Source organism: Vulpes vulpes, chromosome 2, assembly GCF_048418805.1.
Source record: "Vulpes vulpes isolate BD-2025 chromosome 2, VulVul3, whole genome shotgun sequence".
NCBI lineage: Eukaryota > Metazoa > Chordata > Mammalia > Carnivora > Canidae > Vulpes > Vulpes vulpes.
Window position 1 is genome coordinate 90945922 of NC_132781.1, and position 27847 is coordinate 90973768.

At 35.1% G+C, this 27847-nt stretch overlaps 1 protein-coding gene across 1 annotated transcript in view; it reads right to left on the reverse strand.

The window, feature by feature from the left end:
- Nucleotides 1-27144, reverse strand: part of CCDC7 (coiled-coil domain containing 7) — a 116450-nt gene extending 89306 nt beyond the window's left edge. Inside the window, exons 1-3 of the mRNA XM_026000785.1 lie at nt 26866-27144; nt 25642-25734; nt 13052-13135 (exon numbers count right to left, since the gene is read on the reverse strand). Coding sequence (XP_025856570.1) covers nt 13052-13135; nt 25642-25734; nt 26866-27144 — 456 coding nt within the window. The remainder of the gene's footprint in view (nt 1-13051; nt 13136-25641; nt 25735-26865) is intronic.
- Between the last annotated feature and the right edge of the window lie 703 nt (nt 27145-27847).

Below are 27847 nucleotides of genomic sequence, written 5' to 3' on the forward strand. Positions count from 1 at the left end.
CGAAAGAAATGGGATATGACACAAATAGAAAGCTATTCCACACTTATGTATTTAAAGAACTAATACGGTTAAAATGTCCATACTACCCAAGGCAATCTACAGATTTAATGCAATCCCTATCAAAATAGCAATCGCATTTTCACAGAACTAGAACAAACAATCTTAAAATTTGTATAGAACCACAAAAGATCACAAATAGCTAAAGCAATCTTGAGAAAGAAAAACAAAGCTGGAGGTATCACAATTCCAGATTTCAAGATATACTACAAATCTGTAGTAATGAAAACAGTATGATACTGGTACAAAATCACTCATAGATCAATGGAACAAAATAGAAAATCCAGAAATAAATCTATGCTTACGTGGTCAATTAATCTACAACAAAGAAGGCAAGAATATACAATAGGAAAAAGACACTCTCTTCAATTAATGGTGCTAGGAAAACTGGACAGTGATACGCAAAAGGATGAAACTGGACCACTTTCTACACCACACACAAAAAATGGATTAAATACCTAAAACCATAAAAATCCTGAAAGAGAACACAGATACTTTTTTTCTGATACTGACCATGGCAAATTTTTTCTAGATACGTCTCCTAAGGAAAGAGAAAAAAAAGCAAAATAAACTATTAGGATTACATCAAAATAAGCTTTTGCATAGCAAATGAACCATCAACAAAACAAAAAAGCAATCTACTGAATGGGAGAAGACATTTGCAAATGATATATCTCATTAGGGGTTAACATCCAAAATATACAAAGAAAGAAGAAAGAAAAGATAAAGAAAAAAAACCACAATCCAATAAAAAAAATGGCAGAGACCTAAACAGTTTTCCAAAGAAGACATATAGCCAATAGATACATGAAAAGATGAAAAGATACTCAAAATCACTAATTATCAGAGAAATGAAAATTGAAACCAGAACAACATATCACCTCACACCTGTCAGAATGGCTAGTAGCAAAAAGACAAGCAATAACTAATGTTGACAAGGATGTAGAGAAAGAGAACTTTCCTATACTGTTGGTGGGAATGTAAGTTGGTGCAGCTATTATGGAAAACAGGATAGAGATTCCTCAAATTGGAATTGAAACGCCAGTCTTTGGTTTTTATTGCAAAATTTAATCTATATTTATTTATAAATAAATAATTCTTTTTGTATTTTATAAGAGAATGAGCACAAGAGGGTGGGGGCAGAGGGAGAGGGAGAAGCAGACTCCCTGCTGAGCAAGGAGGAGCCTGATGCCAGGCTTGATCCCAGGAGGCTGGGATCAAGACCTGAGCTGAAAACAGACACTTAATTGACTGAGCCACTCTGGCTCCACTTAATCTATATTTAATGTAACTACCTACCTGGAAGAATTTATTTCTGCTGGCATGTTATTTTTCTGTATATCATGCTATTTTAGAAACTCATTTCTTTTATTAATTCGTTTTATTTGGTTTAATTTAGCATACTGTTTTGATTCATTTTCCTTTTCTGTATATTTTTAAATTTTTTGTTAGTAGTTACCTTAGGAACAGACTCCACACTCAACAGGGAGTTTGCTTAAAATTGTCTCTCTCCCTCTCTCTCTGTCCCTACCAACCCCCTCAAATAAATAAATCTTTTTAAAAAATTAAAAATAAAAAAAATTAATTAAGGCAGGGCAAGACAGAGGAACAAATGGCATAATGCTATATGTAAAAAAAAAAAAAGGCAAAAATGGAAGTCTTATACCCTAATATGTTACAATTATACTATGCATCTGGTCAAAACACTCCAATTAAAGGCAGATATCATCATACTTATATTTTTTCTTTTTTTTTCTTTTTTTAAAAAATTTTTTTAAAAAAGCTTTCTCTATAGGAAACACATTTTAAATATAAATATATAAATAGGTTAAGTAGAAGAAGTATCATAACAACACTAATCATCAAAAAAAAACTGGAGTAACTGTATCAATATCAGACAACAGACTATAGGATGAGAAATATTACCATAGACAAATGAAACACTATTTCATCATAATCAAATGGTCAATTCATACAGAAAGACAAAATAAATTATTGGATTCAACTAGCTATGCTTTGTTTAGGATTTTTTACATCTGCTTACAAGTAAAATTGCCCTATAATTTACCTTTATCTAAATGTCTATATAAGCTATAGGTTCAAGAATAACATATTCTAACATAGCCTCTTATACCAAGTTGGGGAAATATCTTGGTTTGAGTTCCCCCAAAAGCAGATACCAAGACAAGAATTGTGTGCAAGTGGTTTGTAAGGCAAACTCAAAAAACATGGTGAGAGATAAAGAAATCGAACAAAGAATGGTGTATATAGACCATACACATGAGTTGTTACTAGGAGAAACTAAGGCTTAATCTCATGAGGGACCATTTTATTTTATTTTATTTTATTTTATTTTTTTTTTTGAGGGACCATTTTAGAGCATGTGTAAGAATACTTCATACATGCCCATGAAGGATGCTTATTCATCCATTCTGGGAATATTAGCTCTGCAGCAGTCCCAGTCTGCCAGTCCTGTGGGACCTCTACAGCCAGACACAGCTGTCAGGCAACGAAACACGATGTACTTCAATTAGAAGCTAGAATGAATTTCTGAACTTGGATCGGACACTTGTTTGAGGTTCAATGAAACTATTATTGTACATCATGTAAAAAAAAAAAATCCACCTCTGTAGGATGGTAGCCTCTAATCCCACAGTACCTAGACTTGCAGGGCCTGGAAATTAATATTACCAAAGTAGATCACTGGGAGTCATGAGAAGAGGAGGCAAATCTAACCTCTTTGATTCCTGGACCTGTGTAACTCTAGTAACTGGGAACATAGCACCACAGTTGGTTCAACACGTATACCACATCTTGCTGGACAGCACCTTACCACCCACCTCATGCTGTATTATTATGCAGCTGAACATAAGGACTGTTATATATTCCTGGTGAACCAAACTTTTGATCCTTGTATGGAAACTCATCTCTAATTTTATTTGCCTTACCTTCAAATTTGTCTAACAATAATAAAGCCATGCTAGCTTTAAGTTACCATATATTTGTCTATCCTTTACCTTTATTTTTTAGTTTTTATTCTATTTTTGTAGTCACCATGCAGTGCATTATATCCCCAGAACTTATTTATCTTATACTAGAAGCTTGTATCTTTTGATCATCATCACCCATTTCTCCCACCTCTCATCTCCCCACCACCTCTGCCTACCACCAATCTGTTCTCAATCCAGTTTTTTTACATATAAGTCAGATCATACTTTGTCTTTCCTTGTTTGACTTATTCCCCTTAGCGTAATGTGCTCAAGGTCCATCCATACTGCTGCATATGGCAGAATTTCCTTCTTCTTTATGTAAGAGTAATATTCCATTGAATATATAGATACCACATTTTCTTTATCCATTCATTGACTGAGGGACATTTAAGTTGTTTCCATGTCTTTGGCTTTTGTGAATAATGCTGCAATAACCATAGGGGTGCATTATCCCTTCAAGATGATTTTACTTCCTTTTGATATATACCCAGAAGTGAAATTTCTAGAACATGCTGTAATTACATTTCTAGATTTTTGAGAAATTCTGTATTTTTTCCTTAGTGGAAATTTACATAGCCACCAGTCATATACAAGAGTTGCCATTTCTTCATATCCTTGCAAGCATGTGTTCTCTTATCTATTTTATGATAGTCATTCTAACAAGTATGAGGTGATATCTCATTGTGGTTTTGATTTGCATTTCCCTAATGATCAGTGACACTGAACACCGTTCCATATACACATTGGCCATTTGAATGTCTTCTTTGGAAAAAAATGTTCATCTGTCCCATTTTTTAATTGGATTGTTTGGGTCTTCCCCCCGGCCCTCGCAGGGAATTGTATAAATTTGGTATATATTTTGGATATTAACCCCTTATCAGATATATGCTTTACAAACATTTTCACCCATTCCAGAGGTTATCTTTTCCTCTTATTGATGGTTTACTGTGCAGAAGGTTTTTAGGGTTTTTTTTCTAAGATTTTACTTATTTATTCATGAGAGACAGAGAGAAAGAGGCAGAGACATAGGTAGAGGGAGAAGCAGGCTCCCTGTGGGGAACCCAATGTGGGACTTGATCCCAGGACCCCAGGATCATGTCCTGAGTGAAAGGCAGATGCTCAACCACTGAGCTACCCACGCATCCCTCTTTTTTTATTGAAGTATAATTGACACTCAATGTTACATTAGTTTCAGGTGTATAACATAGTGATTTGACAACTTCATACATCATGCTGTGTTCAATGCAAATGTAGCTACTATCTGTCACCATACAATGCTATTACAATATCACTGACTACATTCCCTATGCTGTACCTTTCTTCCCTCTGACTTATTCATTACATAATTTAAAGCCTGAATGTCTCACTTCCCTTTACTTTTGGCCCACTCCCATCATCTCCAACAACCAAACTCTCTAGTTTGTTCTCCATATTTATGGCTCTGTCCATAATTTTTTTGTTCATTTGTTTAGTTCCATAAATGAGCGAAATCATATATTTGTCATTCTCTGACATATTTCACTTAGTATAAAACATTAAGCCCATCCATGCTGTCGCAAATGGTGAGATCTCATTCTTTTCATAACCAAATTAATATTCCACTGTATACATATACCCATCTTCTTTATCTATTCATCTATTGATGTATATAGCCATATCTTAAGTATTGTGAATAATGCTACAACGAAAAAGGAGGTATGCGTATATTTTTATATTTTTGAGTTAAGGTTTTTGCTTTTAAACTTAAACTGGAGGGATCCCTGGGTGGCACAGCGGTTTAGCGCCTGCCTTTGGCCCAGGGCGTGATCCTGGAGACCCGGGATTGAATCCCACATCGGGCTCTCGGTGCATGGAGCCTGCTTCTCCCTCTGCCTGTGTCTCTGCCTCTCTCTCTCTCTCTCTCTCTCTGTGACTATCATAAATAAATAAATAAAAATTAAAAAAACTTAAACTGGAGAAACTAGTAAAGGAAAAAGAAAAAAGAGCTAATCCAAGAAACTCATCAATACAAAATTTAATAAATACCTTGTACTCAGTCTTGGACAAGAATGCTGCTAAGTGTCAGAGGGATGGGTAGTTCAAAAGAAATCTTTTGAAAATCTTTTTAGTAAGTTTGTTTTTGTATTGATATAGGAGAAGAAATTCTTAAATGATCTTTGAAGTATTATAGGTTTGAGCAAAAGAGTAACTGTATTGATGTTAAGAGTTAGAATTCTCACTGTGGAAAGGACATATACACATGAAATGAAAGCAAGAATAAGTCCTGAAGTGAGAGACTGGAATTCAAGGTGTCTGTGAGAATTCCAGATTTCTAAATATATCTATTCGTGTATATATTCATGTATATGTGCACTTTAATTATATATAGGGATAAGAGTATATGAACTATGTATATGTATATGTGTGCATACCTACATACATTTCCAAGTTCTATCTGCTGAAACAGTAGAAAAGCAAAGACAGTCCAGGATCACTGGGCAAAATTAACTATCAGATCTTGGTTTCTAATACCATTCCTCATTAAAGAAATAATATTTTATGAGCAAGATGGTGAATATGAAGCCTAAAATCCCCCTTCCTCTAGAAAAATAGGGTTTTAACATCAAACAACCCAAATGACTCTGAGAAATCCAAAAACTAGTTAAAAGTTTCCTGTACCTTAGACAAGGACAAAATCAACCACAAAGTCCAATAAAAAAAAAAATTGATACTCTCAAGATTAACTGCCCAGAGCCTCTCCCTATTCTCGCACAATGCAGTACAATTAGGAAGAAGTCCCTCAACTCTTATTTTCCCCTTGGGTATGGAAAGGAGTAAAACACACATCCAACATTCTGACAATTGCGGCACGGGGTTGTCCAAGAGGCCAGTTTCCCTCTTGCCTCTATCCAAGTACTGATAGCAAAAGGATGCCAGATTGAGAATCTCAGAACTAAAAACAGAGTACACCATGCACCAGTGTTTGCAGTAACAAAAGCAGACATTAGGTGGAGCTCCGGTACTGAAATTTATAATAGTATCAGAGAGGCACTAGGGGGAGTACCTGAGTAGAAACCTACAAGCCTCATGCATAAACCCAGATGGAACATCTACTCAAAAAAGACTTAAGAGGTCTCCAGAATCCAGGCACACTAAATGGAGAAAGTCTTCCCTATAGAAAATCAGACCACAAACTCTAGAAGAGTTGGCTGATGCTTCAGATGCCAAATCTGAACAACAAAAAAGTAGTAAGACATACAAAGGAAAGGGGAATCTTAGCACATTTAAAAGAACAAATTATATCTCCAGAAACTAAAGCAGCAGAAATATACGAATTGCCAAAAAATTCAAAATTGTCATGATAAGGATACTTAATGAGCTAAAAGAGAGCACAAATAAACAACCAAAGGAAATCAGGAAGGGATGCCTGGGTGGTTTGGCAGTTGAGCATCGGCCTTCAGCTTAGGTTGCGATCCCAGAGTTCCAGGTTCGAGTTCCAAATTGGGCTTCCTGTAAGGAACCTACTTCTCCCTCTGCCTGTGTCTCTGCCTCTCTCTGTGTGTCTCTCATGAATAAATAAAATCTTTAAAAATAAAAACAAAGGAAATCAGGAAAGCAATACATGAACATGAGAATATTAAAAATAAAAGCTATGGGGCGGCCTGGGTATCTCAGTGGTTGAGTGTCTGCCTTCCCCTCCTGGCGTGATCCTGGTCTGGGGATTCAGATCTGCTTTGGGCTTCCTGTGAGGAACCTGTTTCTCCTTCTGTCTATGTCTCTGCCTCTCTCTGTGTCTCTCATGAAAAAATAAATACAATCTTAAAAAAATTAAAACTATGAAGAAAAACTACACAGAAATTCAGAAACTAAAGAATACAATAACTGAATTGAAAAATTCATTATAGCACCTCAACGACAGACTTGACCAGGTAGAAGAAAGAATCGGTAACCTGGAAGACAAGACCCTCAAAATAATCAAGGCAAAAGGAAAAAAAAAAAAAAAAAGAACATGTGGGATAGCATGGAAAAGAAAAAAATATATGAGAATTGAAGAAGTAAGAAAAAAGAAAGGAGCATGAGACTTATCTGAAGAAATAATGACTGAAAGTTTCCCAAGTCTAAGGAGAAAAACAGACATATGAATTCAAATAACTTGACAAACTCTAACTAGGAAAATATCTGAGGAGATCTACACTGAGATCAAACTGTCAAAAGTCACAGAGAAGGGCAGCCCAGGTGGCTCAGCAGTTTACCGTCACCTTTGGCCCAGGGCCTGATCCTGGAGACCCAGGATTGAGTCCCACATCAGGCTGCCTGCATGGAGCCCTGCTTCTCCCTCTGCCTCTCTCTCTGTCTCTGCCTCTCTCTCTGTCTCTCATGAATAAATAAAATAAAATCTTTAAAAAAAAATAGTGACAAAGAACCTTGTCAACAGCAAGAGAGTAACATATAAGAAAATTCTCATCAGATCATCAGCATGTTTTTAACCATTAAGATTATGGGCTACAAGGAGCAAGTTGATATAGTCAATGCACTGAAAGAAAGACTGCCAAACAAAAATACTATAATATGGCAAAACTGTCCTTCAAATATGAGGGAGAAATCAAGACTTTCTCAGATAAAAAGAACTGCTGAAAGGAAATCAACACGACTAGACCTTCCTTACAAGAAATTCTGAAGGGAGTCCTAAAAGTCCTGAAAGTTAAAAGAAAAAGACATTAAACATCAACACAAAACCATATGAAAAATATAAAATTCCCTGATAAAGGTAAATATATTAACAAATATCCTGTACTATAAAGTAGGTGAATAAACCCTGTATAAATCTGGTACAGAATTTTTTAAAGATGAAAATTATAAATCTAAATTATATATTACTATGCAATGTAAAATGAGGTAATTTATGTCATTAGTAACATAAAATAGGAGGGGCAGGGATGTATAGTAGAGTTCTCACGTGCAATAAAGTTATTATCAAATTAAAATAAATTGTTATAACTTGAATAAATTTTATATAATTGCAATGGTAACCACAAAGGAAATATCTACAGAATATACAAAAAGGGAAACAATAAGGGAATCAGAATATGTCACTACAAAAAAAAATCAACAAAACACAAAAGAAGATACCAAGAGAAAAAAAGAGGAACCCAAAGCTACCAAACAGAAATCATTAAAATAATGGCAATAGTAAGCCTTTCCTACCAGTAATTACATTAAGTGTAAGTGGATTAAACACACCAATGAGAAGACACAGAATACAAAATTTAAAAAAAAAAAATCCAACTATATGTTACCTATAAGAGGCTCTCCTTAAGTCTTAGGACCCATACAGGCTCAGAATAGAGGGCCAGAAGAAGATATTCCACAGAAAAAGGAACCTAAAGATAGCAGAGGTGGCCATTCTTAGACAAAATAGAAATTAAGACAAAACTACCAAAAAAAGAAAACAAAGGATACTATAAAATGATAAAAGGGTCAACTCATTAGGAAGATATAAAATTATAAATATACATGCACCTGACATTAAAGCATCCAAATATATGAAGCAAACACTAACAGAACCAAAGGGAGAAAACAGATAGCAACACAATAATAGAATATTTCAATATCCCTACTTTCAGTTATGGCAAGAACAATTAGACAGCATATCAATTAGGGCTTAATAATACTGTAAAATAGATAGACATAACAAACCTATGAGAATATCCCACTCAACAACAGCAAAATACATGTTCTCCTCAAACACATATAGAACATTTTCAACATGTTAGGACACAAAACAAGTTTTAACAATTTTAAGATCAAAATCACACAAAGCAAATTTTCAAATACAATGGGGTAAAACTAGAAATCAGTAGCAGAAAGAAAAAAAATCCACAACTATGTGAAAATTAAACAACATGCTCTTCAACAACCCACAGATCAAAGAAAAAATCATAAAGGAATTTAGAAAATATCTGAAGGTAAATGGAAACAAAACACAAAATACCAAAACTATGAATTCAGCAAATCAGTATAAAAAGTTTATGGTAGTAAATGTTTACACTTAAAAAAATCACAAACCAACAACCTAACCTTTCACCTAAAGGAACAATAAAAAAAATTGTTTTTAACCCAGTGTTTGCAGAAGAAAGGAGATCATAAATATTAGAGCAGAGATAAATGAAATGGAGAATTAGAAAACATGATACCAAAGGTAATTTTTGAAAAGTGACAAACCCTTGGGTAGATTAAGAATGAAAAAAAGAGAAAACATTTAAATAACTAAAATTGGAAATGAAAGAGATATTACATTGATGTCCACTCACTCAAAGACTCTAAAAGACTTTTTGGATAACTTAGAAGAAATGGATAAATTCCTAGAAACATACAATCTACCAAGGCCTGAACTCTGAACAGACCTGTAACTAGTAAAGAGATTGAAACAGTAATCAAAAACCTCCTAACAAATAAAAGCCCAAAACCAGATGGCTTCACTGGATAATTCTATCATTTTAAAAAGAATACCAACCCTTCTCAAACTCTTCCAAAGAATCAAAAAGGAGGAAACTCGTAAACCAACTCCATGAGGTCAGCATTATGATATCAAAACCAAACAAAGACATAAAAAAACTACAGACCAATATTCCTGATTAATAATGATGAAAAAATGATGCAAAAATTCTAAATAAAATACTAGCAAACAGAATTTTAAAGCATATTAAGGAGCACCTGAGTGGCTCAGTTGGTGAAGCATTCAGCTCAGGTCTTGTCTAATGATCAAAGCCCAGCATTTGGCTCCACACTGTGTATGGAGCCTACTTTCAAAAAAAAACAAAAAAACAAGCACAGTAAAAGGGTCACACAGTAAAATCAAATAGAATTTATGTGTGAACATAAGCCTAGCTCACTAACTCACTATTTGTAATGATATGAAACAATTTAATATACCACATAAACAAAATGAAGGACAAAAAACCACATGATCATCTTGACAAAAATTCAACACTCCTTCCTGATTAAAAAAAAATCAATAAACTAAGAATAGAAACAAACTAACTCAACATAAAAGTCCACATATAAACAGGCCACACAAAGAGCATATTTACTGGAGAAAGACTGATAGACTTTTCTCTAGGATTAAGAACAAGGCAAATATTTGCAAAGCATATATTTGATAAGGGATTAATATCCAAAATAGAAAAGGAACTAATACAACTCAATAGTAAAAAAAAAGATTTTTTAAATGGGCAAAAGATTTTTTTTTCCCAAGGAAGACATACAAATGGCCAATAAGATGAAAAGGTATTCAACATCCCTAATCATTGTCAAGCAAATGCAAATCAAAATCACAATGAAATACTCTCACACCTGCTAGAATGGCTATTATCAAAAAGATAAGAGAAAACAATTGTTTTTTTAAAATATTTTATTTATTTATCCATGAGAGACAAAGAGAGAGAGGCAGAGACACAGGCAAAGAGAGAAGCAAGCTCCATTCAGGGACCCCGATATGAGACTCAGTCCCAGGACTCCAGGATCACGACCTGAGGACCTGAGCCAAGGGCAGATGTGCTTAACTGCTGAGCCACGGAAGCGTCCCAGAGAAAACAATTGTTGACAATGATTTGGAGAAAAGGAATCCTATGCACCATTGGTGGGGAAGGAAATTGGTACGGCAACCATGGAAAACAGTAAGACTCCTATAAAACTTAAAAACAGGGCAGCCCGTGTGGCTCAGCGGTTTAGCACCGCCTTTGGCCCAGGGCATGATCCTGGAGACCCAGGATGGAGTCCCGCATTGGGCTCCCTGCATGGAGCCTGCTTCTCCCTCTGCCTGTGTCTCTGCCTCTCTCTGTCTCTCATGAATAAATAAATCTATAAAAAAAAATCCAAACCAAAACAAAAACCTCTATACGTAAAAAAAATAAAACTTAAAAACAGAACTGCTGTGTGATCTATGATCTAGCAATCCTACTTCCAGATACATATCCAAAGAAAGCAAATTAGTATCTCAAAGAAAATACTTGCACTCCCATGTTCATTGCAGCATTATTCACAATAACAAAAATATGGGAAAAAAAACCTAAGTGTTTCTGGATGGATGATTGGATAAAGAAATTGTAACACACACACACAGGAATATTATTCCACCACAAAAAGATGGAAATCCTGACATTTGTGACAACAGGGATAAATCTGGAAGACCTTATGCTAAGTAAAATAAGCCAGACACAAAAAGACAAATACTGCATGATCTCACTTATGATCTTGAATGAAAGAAAAAAGAAAAAGAAAGAAAGAAAGAAAGAAAGAAAGAAAGAAAGAAAGAAAGAAAGAAAGAAAAAGAAAGTCAGCCAGCCAAACTCATAGTAACAGAGTAGAATGGTGGTTACCAGGGGAGGGGGCCATAAGGAGTTTATTGTTTAATGCGTACAGTTTCAGTTTTGCAAGATGAAGAGTTCTGAGATGGATGAGGGTGATTGTTGCACAATATTAATGTATTTAATACCACTAAACTGTACACTTAAAAATGGTTGATACAGTAAGTTATGTTCTGTGTATTTTGCCACAATAAAAAATTAGAAAAAATATTATCAATATACATATAAATGAATGTGCATATACAGACATATACATCACGTGAATGCATATATATGCATGTGTATATATGTGTGTGTGTATATATACTCACAGAATATTAGAAAACGTGTTCTAAAATGTCAATGGTGTATATATACTAGATTTAAATTATAGGTAACTTGTTTTCCTATATACTTTTCTCAATTTCAAATGCTCTACAATAATATGCTTATAATCAGGGGTGCCCAGGTGACTCAATTGGTTAAGCATCCAACTCTTGGTTTTGGCTTAGGAGATGAGATTGAGTCCCCAAGTCTGTACTCAGTGGGGAATCTGCTTAAGATTCTCTCTCCTTCTCCCTCTGTCACTCCTCCTGCTCCTACTCTGTCTCTCAAAATAAATAAATAAATTGTTAACAAAATAAAAATAATATGTGTACAAATGAAAAAATAAATACTATTTTCTAAAAGTCAAAAAATAATAAAAGTGCATTACCAAATAGTATGTACAGTATTATTTCTTTTTTTTTTCTAAATCTTTATAACTTTGGAAAATCAGGAGGGGAAACAAAAATATGTAAACAATAGTTGGGTTATCTTGGGAAAATAGGATTACGGCCATTTTTGTTTTCTTCTTTATTCATGTATTTTTTGAAATTTTCATTAATTATATTATTTTATAATATAAATTATCTTATTTGGATGGAACCAGAGGGTATTATACTAAGTGAAATAAGTCAATCAAAGAAAGACAAATACCATATGATTTCACTCATATGTAGAATTTAAGAAACAAAACAGTTGAATGTAGGGGAAGGGAAAGAAAAATAAAATAAGATAAAAACAGAGAGGGAGGCAAACCCTAAGAGACTCTTAACTGTAGGAAACAAACTGAGGGTTGCTGGAGGAGAGGGGATGAGGAATGGAGTAACTGAGTTATGAGCATTAAGGAAGTCACTTGATGTAATAAGCACTGGGTTTTATATGCAACTGATGAATCGCTAAATTCTACCCCTGAAACTAATAATACACTATATGTTAACTAAATTGAGTTTAAATTAAAATGTTTTTTAAACAATATAAATACTATTAATACCACAATATATTTTCATTTGTAAATATGAAAAACTAATAACCCAATCAATGCTATAAAGTAAAATTCACAGATCTAAATGCCTACCTTAAGAATAGAAAAAATAAATAATACTGTCCAATGCCTTTTATAACTCCTTAAAGCATTGTATTTAGAATACTACTACTAAATGGATAATCACATTCAAGTTCAAACAGCCAATAGAGTTTTAAATATCATATTGCTAAAATTACCCTTAATAACAACTAATGATTTTAATAAACTAATATAAAATTTATTAATACAAAAATTTTTATTAACATTACAAAGAATTTAAATCATTATAACATTAAATATTTTATACTTGATAGTTTACACAGAATACATACATTACGTTCTTCCTTAGCTGCTTCTTCTAACTGAGCTACAAATTGTGAGCAACATATCAAGAATGAATTCAGATCATCCTCAACCTTTTCAAAAGAATAACAAAACAAAGTTACTTTTATTTTGGAATCCATATGCATACCCATCTATATTTCAGTATATTTAATTATTTTTGAAAATATCTTTTGTCTATAATTTACATCCCTTCAAAGATATAAGATCTGAAATCATGTTTCAAATGCTATACTAGCAAATTCTCCCAGAAAGTGGAAGAGAGTATATTCTGGGGAATATATATGCCTATGAATGACATATTATCTCAAGTCTTTTATTTTCCTCTACACAGTTGCAGAAAATTAAGCATCCCAGATTTAGACTCCTGAAGTTTATGAGTACCCAAAAAAACGTAGCCACTCTATATATACCTTAGAAATATCTCTTTGTGTTATAAAATGAATGCTCATTATGACTTCTGAATATAATTATACTTGCCAAGAGCTATAGTCTTTTACCCTCACTTAATGGGCAAATGAACACTTTGAGGAAAAAATAGTGACAGATTAAAATATCACAATGACAATCTTTTTTAGTAGAGCAGTGATTTGTAAATCAGAAACAACCTATGATAAACAAATCTCAGTTGCTTATATACAGTTAGGATTCTCACAGAATGTTCTCCATGAGGAATATATTCATTCAACATTGTATTTTAAAACACACTCACAGGCTGATACACTTTTTTTCTTTTTGTCATGATAAAGACATACCCATATAGGAGAGGAGAAAAACTGAATTAGTCATTCAGGAGAGTGGGAAAATGAACGAAATAGAGTTACTAATCATAAATATAAATGAGATGATAGGCATACTTGGAGGTTTTTTTCTACTCATATTCAGACACCACAAATATTGAGATGATGATTGATTTGATCAAGATTACAGTTTAACAAAATAAAATCAATATAGCATGGAAGAAAAAGAAAGTACATATGCATGGGAGCAATAATAATAATGGGCCATGGAATTTAAGCTAGGTAAGACCACAAGGAAGCTTTGGGACATTAAAAGTCAGTAAAACCAATGAATTATAGTTCCCAATGGAATCAAAGGACTTTTGGAGTCAGAATATTAGACAGACTAAGTGGGAAAAATAAGAGGTAGTGACCAGAGGTTAAAATGATTGAAACTTAAATACAGAAAAGTTAAAGTTACTGGTTATGATAAAGATGAGAGGATATCACCTTGTCAGTTAGTTGCTGAGATACGCTAAAAGACAACATTGGAGGAAAGAAACCTAATGAACTGGGATGCCAGATTATTTGAAAAGATCTACATGGATATCAAAATCATAAAAAATTATGATAACAGTGCTTTAAGACAAGTATTTAATAGTCTTATAATATTATAATAGAGACTATTAGTTGCCTACTAACAGGACCTCAATTTTATTAGGGATGCCAATGTGCATAGTTAGTAATAATAATAAAGTGTGCCTAGGTGGCTCAATTGGCTAAGCATCTGCCTTCAGCTCAGGTCATGATCCTGGGGTCCTGGTAGAGCCCTCTATTGGGTGCCCTACTCAGCGGGGAGCCTGCTTCTCCCTCTCCTGCCCTTTCCCCCCACTCATGTTCTCTTTCTCTCAAATAAATAAAATCTTTAAAATAATAATAATAATTAATAGTAATAATAATAAATTTTCCAACCTTCTTTACCAATAAAGGTAGCCATGTGTCCCAATCAGGCCAATGAGATAAAAAGAAATTCCTGGGCAGCACTTCTAAAAATATCTTTAAAAAGGGAAGCAGAAATGCCACTTATGGTTATGAGATGTGAAAAATTATGTGAGTTCTTCATTTTGGTGTTAAAATACAGAAACGAAAAATATATAAAATTATATAATTATCATGCTTTTCCTTAAGGATATTGAAAAAGAGAAGATATGAGAAAAAATTGATGAACTGAATTCCACAGAACATTTTGTAGATAACCAAAGAACCAAAGCCATATCCATACCTTCCGGGAGCATAGTGGAGAAAGAAGAGCACTTGGCCCAGTATGTGTGAAGTATGCCAAGTCAGCCAAGCCAAAAAGCAGGCCTACCATTGACAAACAGAACTTAGAGGATGAAGAAAAACCAGCTGAGCCATTTAGGCTAGTAGACAGACTGGAATGAGAAAAGTCCCCAAAGCAAATCACTCAACCCAATAATTTTTCTTCTACCAAACTGCTCCCTATATGAATTTTGCAAAAAGATGGCATTTTAATCTTAGGAATGGTGAGAATAAAAAAATCTGGCAATACCAATTTTGGTAAGGATATACAGCCACTGGAACTCTCACAGAGAGCTGGTAGGACTATAAAATGATTTTTCCATGTTGGGAAGTAATTTGGCTGTTGCTCATAAAATTAAATATATACTGGGCAGCCCCAATGGCCCAGTGGTTTAGTGCCACCTTCAGCCTGGGGTGTGATCCTGGAGACCCGGGATCGAGTCCTTTGTCAGGCTCCCTGCATAGAGCCGTCTTCTCCCTCTGCCTGTGTTTCTGCCTCTCTCTCTCTCTCTCTCTCTCTCTCTCTCTGTCATGAATAGATAAATAAAATCTCTTTTAAAAATTAAATATATACTTATAACTCACCAATGCTATTCCAAAGCAATTATCCAAGATGAATAAACACATATGTCCTGACAAAGACTTGCACACAAATATTCATAGAAACTGCATTCATAACAGCCAAAATAGGTACTGGATCCAATGACCTAAATGTTTATTAACTAATGAATGGATAAATGGAATACTCTTCACAACAAAATAAACTACTGATACATAGAACAACATGGATGAAGCTCAAGAACATTACAATAAAGTGGGGAAGACTAGATATATAAGGCTATGTTTTTAAGATTTTATTTATATAGCATTCTAGAAAAGGCATTAGTATAATGATTGATCAGTGGTTATCTGGAGTCAAGGTAGGAAAGAATTGACTGTAAATGCAGTACAAGGAGGCTTTGAGGGATAACGAAAATGTTTTATGGTTTGATTGGCAATTACACAACTACAAAAAGCAGGAACTCAGAAACAGAGGACTCTCATTCTGCATGTTCTTGTGGTAATTGTATTTTGAAGCTCTGCCAGGATTAAACCAAAACTATTTAAAATCAGAGTTCAAACTCTTGCCAGCTAAAATACTGGCAATGTCAAAGAAATCCACCCCTCAGGGAAGGAGCAATAGGAGAGATTATGGGTTAGACAAATCAGACAAGAACTCAACTTAATTAAAATATGGATCAATTCCTACTCAAATCAATTCTTAAAGGAATGAGAATTATTAGCTTCCCACTCTAAATGCCAGAAAGGAAACAGTAAGCTTTCTCTAGAAAATAAACACTTTACCACAGTTTCCAATGTTTTTCTAAATATAATGCTTGGGATCTAGTTTTTAAAAATTATAAAACATATTCATAATAAAAAGAAAAATAGTAGAAGTAAACACACTGATTAGCAGACAAAAATTTTTACAACTCTATTACTAATACAAAGAATTTTCATGAAAAGATAAGTAGACTAAGTGAAGGATAATAGCAAGAGAAATATAAAAGTAATCAAAAGATAATCCTAAATGTGAATATTATATTTAAACAAAAATTTACTTGGATATAACTTAACAGCAGATCAGAAACCACAGAAAGGATTGGTGAAACTGAAACACAGAAAGAGAAAACACTGAAATGAATGAAGAGTGTGAGTGACTTCTTAATATAGTATCAATCAGTCTAATATATGTATAATTCGAGTCTCATAAAAAAGGAGCAGAGAGCCAGTAAAATATCTAAAGAAATAATGAATGAAAATTTCCAAAGTTGTTGAAAAAATTCAACTCACAAATTCAGCTTGATGGACTCTAAGTAGAACAAATAAGCAGAAAGCGGGGACGCCTGGGTGGCTCAGTGGTTGAACATCTGCCTTTGGCTTACAGCATGATCCCGGGATCTGGGATTGAGTCCCACATCAAGCTCTCTGCATGGAGCCTGCTTCTCTTTCTGCCTGTGTCTCTACCTCTCTCTTTCTCTGTGTGTCTCATGAATAAATAAATAAAATCTTTAAAAATATATACATAGAAAGCCTCAGCTAGGCATAACTTATATCAAACTGCTGAAATCCAAAAATAAAATATTTAAAGCATTCAGAAAAAAAGGGAAACTATAACAATAATAGCAAAAATATATATAAGTGAGGTTATTGAACTGTTATATTGAACTGAGGTTGTTATTGAACTGTTATAAAGTTCTCACATGAGAAATGAAGTGTATAATATTAACTCAAGATAGATTGTGATAAATTTAAATAATAATGAATTCCTAGAGCAAGCACAAAAAGAAATTGCTAAAAAACAAGAAAAGAAATAATGTGAAATGCTAAAAAATACACAATTAAACCAAAATAAAACAGAAAAGAGTAAAGGATCAAAGAGATATAGGACAAAAAGAAAGCAAATAGTAGGAAAGTAAACTCAATTCACATTATTTCATTGTTTCATTATAATAAATTAATTACATGATAATACATTTCATTTAATTAATCAATTAAATGCAAATGAACTAAACCTTAAAAGACAGATATTGTCAGATTGGATTAAAAAAAGATTCAACTATATGCTCCTACAAAGAGGTAGAGTAAATAAACAGTCATAGTTTGAAAATAAAGTTTGAAAGAAGATAGAAAATACAATGACTATTCATAAGAAGAAAGCTGATCTAAGATAAAGGAGATATCAGAAAACTCAGAACTGAATCGGAACTAAAAATAAATTTGGACTTCGAGTTCTGGCTATAATTGAATAGGCTCATTCCTCTAATACTCTCTTCTACAACACAACAAACAAACAAAAGAACACAGGAAAATTCTGAAACATAGAAAGAGAAAGGCAGAGTTTTCAAAATTTGAAGAATAAATTAATCCCTTAGGTTTTCATTTTCCCTACATATAAAATAGAGGGAGCACTGGAACCTGGAACTTCCAATAAGCACAGACTTAAAAAAAAAAAAAAAGCCTTAAGAAAAGGCAAAGAGGGGCACCTGGGTGGCTCAGTTAATTAAACATCTACCTTCACTCAGATCATCATCCCAGAGTCCTGGGATGCACTCTGCATCAGGCCCCCTGCTCAGTGGGAAGTCTGCTTCTCCTACTCTCTCTGCCCTACTCATACTCTCTCTCACAAATAAATAAAATATTTTGAGAGAAAGAGAAAGAGAAAGAAAGAGGAAAGAAAGAAAGAAAGAAAGAAAGAAAGAAAGAAAGAAAGAAAGAAAGAAAGAAAGAAAGAAAGAAAGAAAGAAAGAAAGGAAGGAAGGAAGGAAAGAAAGAAAAAGAAAGAAAGAAAGAAAGAAAGAAAGAAAGAAAGAAAGAAAGAAAGAAAGAAAGAAAGAAAGAAAGAAAAGGGAGAGAGAGAGAAAAGGGAGAGAGAGAGAGAGAGAGAAAGAAAGAAAGAAAGAGCAGACCGACCCAAGGACTGTGAAAAGGGTCTCTAGAATAACCCCAAAGCTTTCTGACAATACCTATCCTCCTTGAGCCAAATACCTAGAAAAAAACTGCACCACTACCCATATGTGTCAATAGGACTCAAAAAATGTGGCAGTGAAAACTGGCCCTCCAATTCTCCCACCATAGTGGTGCTGGTGAAATGAAGCAGAGAACTGAACTTCCACGCCTGTCTGGAAGTAGCAGTCATAATGAGTCAATGATATCTGCTCTCATCACTATCATTAAATTCAATACTGGAAGCCATAGTTAGCATAAGAGAAGGAAATAAAACAGGTGAGGCAAGATGGTGAGGATAGGGTCCCCAGGGAACCTGTCCCCACCAACTTACCTAGATGACTTTCAAATCATCCTGGAACCCTATAAAATTGACCTTAGATTTAAAGAGAGAACAGCTGAAAAAAAATAGAGAACAGCTGGAATGCTACAGATAGAAGGGATTTGCTTCTAACATCTTGAGAGTAATTTACTTATCAGGTTGTGGTTGATATTCTTAATGAATCCCACTCATACAGCCACTCTGCACTGAGAAAAATGACTAGAAAGAATGCACCACAAAAGAAAGAATGAGAAACAGAACTCTCTCCCATAGAGTTACAGAATTTGGATTACAATTTGATGTCAGAATGCCAATTCAGAGGCACAATGATAAAGCTACTAGTGGCTCTGGACAAAAGCATAAAGGAATCAAGAGACTTCATGACTGTAGAATTTAGATCTAATCAGGCTAAAATAAAAAATCAATTAAATGAGATGCAATCCAAACTGGAGGTACTAATGATGAGGGTTAATGAGGTAGAAGAAAGAGTGAGTGATATAGAAGACAAGTTGATGGCAAGGAAGGAAGCTGAGGAAAAAAGAGGAAAACAATTAAAAGACCATGAGGAAAAGTTAAGGGAAATACATGACAGCCTCAGAAGGAAAACTCTATGTATACCTGGGATTCCAGAGGGTGCTTAGAGGGACAGAGGACCAGAAAGCATATTTGAACAAATCATAGCTGAGAACTTCCCTAATCTGACGAGGGAAACAGGCATTCAGATCCAGGAGATAGAGAGGTCCCCCACCTACAATCAATAAAAATTGTTCAACATCTCAACATTTAATAGTGAAACCTGCAAATTGCAAAGATAAGAGAAAGTCCTAAAGCAGCAAGAGACAAGAGATCCCTAACTTATATGGGGAGAAATATTAGATTAACAGTAGACCTCTCCACAGAAACCTGACAGGGCAAAAAGGGCTGGAAGGATATATTCAGGATCCTAAATGCAAAGAACATGCACCCAAGAATACTCTATCCAGCAAGGCCCTCATTCAGAATAGAAGGAGAGATAAAGAGCTTCCAAGATAAGGAGAAACTGAAAGAATATGTGACCACCAAACCAGCTCTACAAGAAATATTAAGGGGGACTCTGTAAAAGAAAGAGGAAGCCCAAAGAAATAATCCACAAAAACAGGGACTGAATAGGTAATATGATGACACTAAATTCATATCTTTCAATAGTAAGCCTGAACGTAAATGGGCTTAATGATCCCATCAAAAGACACAGGTTTCAGACTGGAAAAAAAAAGCAAGACCCATCTATTTGCTGTCTACAAGAGACTCATTTTAGACCTAAGGACACCTCCAGCCTAAAAATGAAGGGGTGGATAACCATTTACCATTCAAATGGTCCTCATATCAGACAAATTAAAGTTTATCCCAAAGACTGTATAGTAAGAGATGAAGAGGGACACTATATCATACTTAAAGGATCTACCCAACAAGAGGGCCTAACACTCATGAATATTTATGCCCCTAATGTGGGAGCTGCCAAGTATATCAATCAATTAATAACCAAAGTAAAGGGCCAGCCCAGGTGGCTCAGTGGTTTAGCGCCGCCTTCAGACCAGGGCATGATCCTGGAGACCCAAGATCTAGTCCCGTGCCAGGCTCCCTGCGTGGAGCCTGTTTCTCCCTCTTCCTGTGTCTCTGCCTCTCTCTCTGTCTCTCATGAGTAAATGAATGTAATCCTTAGAAATAAATAAATAACCAAAGTAAGGCATACTTAGATAATAATACACTAATACTGGGAGACTTCAACATGGCACTTTCGGCAAATGACAGATCTTCTAAGCACAACATCTCTAAAGAAACAAGACCTTTATATGATACACTCGACCAGATGGATTTCACAGATACTTACAGAACTTTACATCCAAATGCAACTGAATACACATTTTTCTCAAGTGCACATGGAACATTCTACAGAATAGGCCACATACTGTATCACAAATCAGGTCTCAACCAATATCAAAAGATTGGGACTGTCCCCTGCATATTTTCAGACCATAATGCTTTGAAACTTGAACTCAATCACAGGAAGAAATTTGGAAGAAACTCAAACACGTGGCGGTTAAAGAGCATCCTACTAAAAGATGAAAGGGACAACCAGGAAATTAGAGAAGAAGTAAAAAGATTCATGGAAACTAATGAGAATGAAGATACAACCATTCAAAATCTTTGGGATACAGCAAAAGCAGTCCTAAGAGGGAAATACATTGCATTTAAAGTATCCCTCAAAAAACTGGAAAGAATTCAAATACACAAGCTAACCTCGCACCTAAAGGAACTAGAAAAAACCTACCCCAAGCAGAAGAAGACAATTAATAAAGATCTGAGCAGAACTCAATGAAATCGAGACCAGAAGAATTCTGAAACAGATTAACAAAACCAGGAGTTGGTTCTTGAAAGAATTAATAATATAGATAAACCATTAGCCAGCCTTATTAAAAACAAAAGAGAAAAGACTCTTAATAAAATCTCAAATTAAAAAGGAGAGATCAGGGCAGCCCCGGTGGCGCAGCGGTTTAGCGCCGCCTGGAGTGCAGGGAGTGATCCTGGAGACCCTGGATCGAGTCCCATGTCGGGCTCTCTGCATGGAGCTGCTTCTCCCACTGCCTGAGTCTCTCTCTCTCTCTCTCTCTCTCTCTCTCTCTCTCTCTCTCTCTCTCTCCATCTCTATGAATGAATAAATAAAATCTTTAAAAAAAATAAAAATATAAAGGAGAGATCACAACCAATACTAAGGAGATACAAACATTTAAAAAACTTATTATGAGAAGCTATACACTAATACATTAGGCAATCTAGAAGAAATGGATGCATTTCTGGAAAACTACAACCTCCAAAACTGGAACAGGAAGAAATAGAAACCTGAACAGGCCAATAGCTAGGGAGAAAATTGAAGCAGTCATCAAAAACCTCCCAAAACACCAAAGTCCAGGGCCAGAAGGGAATTCTATCAAACTTTTAAAGAAGAAACAATACCTATTCTACTAAAGCTTTTCTGAAAGATAGAAAAGGATGGAATACTTCTAAACTCATTCTCTGAGGCCAGCATCACCTTAATTCTAAAACTAGACAAAGACCCCACCAAAAAAGAGAATTATAGACCAATATCCCTGATAAACACAAATGCAAAAATTCTCAACAAGATACTAGCCAATAGGATCCAACAGTATATTTAGAAGATTATTCACCATGACCCAGTGGGATTTTTCCCAGATATAAGGCTGGTTCAATACTCGTAAAGCAATCAACGTGATAGATCATATCAACAAGTGAAAAACAAGAACCATATGATCCTCTCAAGAGATGCAGAGAAAGCATTTGACAAAATACAGCATCCATTCCTGATCAAAACTCTTCAGGGTGTAAGGATACAGGTAACATTCCTCATCATCTTAAAAGCCATCTATGAAAAGCTTACAGGAAATATCATTCTCAATGGGGAAACACTGAGAACCTTTCCCCTAAGATCAGGAACATGACAGGGATGTCCACTCTCACCACTGCTATTCAATATAGTACTAGAAGTCCTAGCCTCAGCAATCAGGCAACAAAAAGAAATAAAAGGCATTCAAATTCGCAAAGAAGAAGTCAAACTCTCCCTCTTCACAGATGACATGATACTCTACATAAAAAACCCAAAAGAGGGATCCCTGGGTGGCGCAGCGGTTTGGCGCCTGCCTTTGGCCCAGGGCGTGATCCTGGAGACCCGGGATCGAATCCCATGTCGGGCTCCTGGTGCATGGAGCCTGCTTCTCCCTCTGCCTGTGTCTCTGCCTGTGTCTCTGCCTCTCTCTCTCTCTCTCTGTGACTATCATAAATAAAAATTAAAAAAAAATAAAAAAAACACTTCTTATAAAAAAAAAAAAGAAAGAAAACCCAAAAGACTCCACACCAAGATTGCTAGAACTCATAGAGCAATTTGGCAGTGTGGCAGGATACAAAATCAATGCCCAGAAATCAGGGGCATTTCTATACACTAACAATGAGACTGAAGAAAGAGAAATTAAGGAGTCAATCCCATTGACAACTGCACCCAAAACCTTAAGATACTTGGGAATAAACCTAACCAAAGAGGTAAAGGATATATACCCTGCAAACTACAGAACCTTTCTGAAAGAAATTGAGGAATACAGAAAGAGAAGGAAAAATATTTCATGCTCATGGATTGGAAGAATTAACATTGTGAAAATGTCAATGCTACCCAGGGCAATTTACACATTCAATGCCATCCCTATCAAAATACCATGGACTTTCTTCAGAGAGTTGGAACAAATCATCTTAAGATTTGTGTGGAATCAGAAAAGACCCCAAATAGCAAGGGGAATATTGAAAAGAAAACCAATGCTGGATTTCAGGTTGTACTACAAAGTTGTGATCATCAAGACAGTATGGTACTCACACAAAAACAGACACATAAATCAATGAAACAGAATAGAGAACCCAGAAATGGACCCTCAACTCTGGACAATGAATCCTTGACAAAGCAGGAAGAACTATCCACTGGAAAAAGGATAGTCTCTTTAATAAATGGTGCTGGGAAAACTGGACAGCCACGTGCAGAAGAATGAGACTAGACCATTCTCTTGCACCATACACAAAGATAAACTCAAAATGGATGAAAGATCTAAATGTGAGACAAGAAACCATCAAAGTCCTAGAGGAAAACACAGGCAACACCCTTTTTGAACTTGGCCACAGCAACTTTTTGCAAGATACATCCACGAAGGCAAGTGAAACAAAAGCAAAAATGAACTATTGGGACTTCATCAGGATAAAAAGCTTCTGCACAGCAAAAGAAACAGTCAACAAAACTAAAAGACAACCTACAGAATGGGATAAGATATTTGCAAATGACATATCAGATAAAGGGCTAGTATCCAAGATCTATAGAGAACTTATTAAACTCAGCAGCAAAGATACAATCCAAGTATGAAGTGGGCAAAAGACATGAACAGAATTCTCACAGAGGAAGACATAGACATGGACAACAAGCACATGAGAAAATGCTCCACATCACTGGCCATCAGGGAAATACATATCAAAACCACAATGAGATACCACCTCACACCAGTGAGAATAGTGAAAATTAACAAAACAGGAAACAACAAATGTTGGAGAGGATGTGGAGAAAGGGGAACCCTCTTGCACTGTTGGTGGGAACGTGAACTGGTCCAGCCACTCTGGAAAACTATGTGGAGGGGGTTCCTCAAAGAGTTAAAAATAGATCTGCCCTACGACCCAGCAATTGCACTGTTGGGGATTTACCCCAAAGATACGGATGCTGTGAAATGGCAGGATACCTGCACCCCAATGTTTATAGCAGCGATGTCCATAGTAGCCAAACTGTGGAAGGAGTTGGTGTCCACCCAAAGATAAATGGATAAAGAAGCTGTGGTCTATATATACAATGGAATATTACTCAGCCATTAGAAATGACGAATACCCACCATTTGCTTCGACGTGGATAGAACTGGAGGGTATTATGCTGAGTAAAGTAAGTCAATTGGAGAAGGACAAATATTTTATGGTCTCATTCATTTGGGGAATATAAAAAATAGAGAAAGGGAATAAAGGGAAAAGGAGAGAAAATGAGTGGGAAATATCAGTGAGGGTGACCGAACATGAGAGACTCCTAATTCTGGGAAATGAACAAGGGGTAGTGGAAAGGGAGGTGGGTAGGGGGATGGGGTGACTGGGTGATGGGAACTGAGGGATGCACTTGGCAGGATGAGCACTGGGTGTTATGCTATATGTTGGCAAATCGAACTCCAATAAAAACATATGCCAAAAAAAAAAAAAGAGAGAAGGAAATAAAAAAGCATTAAGACTAGTCAGGAAGAAGTAAAATTGTCTCTATTTGACGACAATTGTCCATGTAGAAACTTCCTAGTAATCTATAGGAACACTAGAATCAAAAAGCATATTAAATAAGATTGCAAGATATAAGATCAACATACAAAACATCGATCCTATCTCTGTATACTACTAACAAACGTGGAGAATAAAATTAAAAACAATGCCATTAAAAATCATTCCAAAAACCATTGAACTGTAAATGCATAAATCTAATAAACCATGTATAGGATATGTATGATGAAAATTACAAAATGATGATAAAAGAAATCAATCAAGAGCTAAATAATGGAGAGACATATCATGTTCATGAATTGAAAGACTCAACATAGGTGTTTCATTACATGAAGACAAACTCAATCCCTAAGTAACAAAAGTAATTATAAAATAGAAAAATAATACTCTACAAGTATTAAAGTATGGTTGATTATGAAATATGTAAAATAATTCATCTCTTCAATAGATTAAAGGAGAAGTACATACTTAATCACCTTAATAGTTAACTTCAGTATATACCAGACACTTTCTAAAACTCAATAACTTTTCTTTGATTTAGCAAAATAAAAATAGAATTATTTAACATAATAAAGAATATACATCTCAAACCAACAAGTAACCAAATATTTGAAAATTAAATATAATAAGCATTAACAAGAATGTGGGTTTAAAATATAGATATGCCTTAATTAAGATTTAAGATAAGTATTGGCAGAAGGTAGAAAAATCAGTACTCTACTTTCAAGTTCCCTAACTGCATCATTTTCACCAATGGGAAATTCATTCTGAGAACAGAAATGTCATCCAAAAGAAAACCTTAACCCTTTCCAGTGTTAAATGTCTCTACCTTAGGGTTACATATACTTACAGACAAAGTTAATTCTTCATGTTCAGGCTTCATAAATGATTTTTCTCCATTTTGAACGCTAAATCCATAGGTTTCTTCTAAAGTGGAAACAATCTGTAAGTAAATCAAAGCAAATTAAGTATTTTCATAGTTTAAAATTAGTATATTAAATGCAAAAAGACATTTAATCAAACACATTAGGACCTTCTTAGCACTAAGATTTATTTCTGCTAATGCGATAAACTTATATTTTCCATCTCATATCACCCTAAAGAAATGATAGTAAACTGTCCTCAACTCTATTCCCTAGCAATGGAGAAAGTCCCTATGACTCCCATTTCTGTGTTGACAGGCATGTAAAAGACTGAATAGTTGAAGCATCAACTCCACTTACCACCAAAGTATTCCTCAGAATCTGACTGACTGAACTTTCTTCATTGAAGAGGGTGAAACAAAAATGAAACAAGAGAGCAAAAAAATTTTCACAGAAATTCTCTGAGGTAACTCCTCAAACTTTGAACAAACTTAATTTTGGAAATCTGACAAACTATGTATTTGTGCTACTCCCCATTGTTCTCATTTGATATTTGGTGTGTCCCCAATTCATTTCTGGATCGTTGCACATAGAGAAACTCAGATAAAAGATTTCCCCCCCAACACTAAGAGCTGAAGTTTCTAGAGTGCTGAGAAGAGTTAACACAGCAGGAATAAGGCTTAGACCTATCATTAGAAAGATCTGCTTGCAAGCTGGCATTGGACTGGTGTCTCAGTACTTGGATTTTAGGAGTGTTTCCACCATTCGCTGATAACAGTGGCTCATTGTCCCTAAAATGTTTGTACAAACAATGTCGTTTATGCTAAACACCTGCTTTCCTTCAGGGAGTCTGAAATTTTGATACATGCTAGGCAAAGTACCTAGATGAGTAACCTCCAATAAAACTCTGGGCACTGAGTCTCTAACGAGCCTCTCCAATAGACATTGCACATGTATTGTCATAATGTGTTGTTGGAGGAACTAAGCACATCCTCTATGACTTAAAAGGAAGAGGAATCTTAAACCTAGTTTCCTCCAGACTTCACCCCACAAGCCTTTTCCTTTTGCTGATTTTGCTTTGTATCCTTTCACTATAATAAATCTTAGCCATCAATAGGACTGTATTGAGTCTAGTGTACCTTTGTAACAAATCACTAAGCCTGGTGCTGGTCATGGGGACCCCAAACAACAAGGACCAAGAAGTGTCTTACCATCTTCAGATGTTTGGTAATTTTCCTGATCGATTCATCTTCTGCTATTAACTCCTTTGTCTTACTTGATAGAATGGGCAAAGCATAACTTACAAGGGATCCCCCTGTTGGTGGAGATCCTAAGACCATTGGTTCAAATTTATCACGTCCTAATTTTGCACTATGTTTTTCCTTTGGTTTAGGTGACATTGGTAAATTCAATACTCCCTTTTTGTAAGTTGACTCTGGAACATTTGCCAATTTATTACTAGAGGCTAACAGAGATTTTGCTGGCTTCATTTTGTTATTTTACTTCGCTTCCAAATTATAGATGAAAAAATTATATTCTTCCCTGTAAAATAAAACAAAGAATTCAGATAAAAAATACGGCAGGATTATCAACTGCCATGAAGATGAGTGAGTCCCAAAATCAGCTCTACTACAGAAATTACAAAATGGAGAGAATAATTTTCCTAACAATAAATACCAACAAAAAATGTAAAAACAAGCAAACAAACAAACAAAAAAACTGTGAGAAACCCTACAAGTGACTGAAGACTGATTTAGGTATGGGCACTTAGATGGGGGCTGAAGAGACAGAAACAGTGACAGGAATGAGATAATTTCTTTAGAAAAGTTTAAAATTTTATTCTTACCTTTCCCCCAATTTTTGAGATAATATATGGCCTTTATCATTATTTCTATAGGAATAATACCAGAGGCCCAAGATATCAACAGAGTAATATCAAGGCAGCACTAAAGTCAGGCTGAGATAAAAAGTATAGACTGGACATGTCTTAGACTTTCATTCTTCTACTCCTCTCTCTCTCCAAAGCTAATTAAGACTCAAGACAATGCCTTCTCCCAAAGAGTTTTAAACTATATGCTTGTGGAGGGGCAAGATGGTGGAAGAGTAGGGTCCCCAAATCACCTGTCCCCACCAACTTACCTAGATAACCTTCAAATCATCCTGAAAATCTACAAATTCGGCCTGAGATTTACA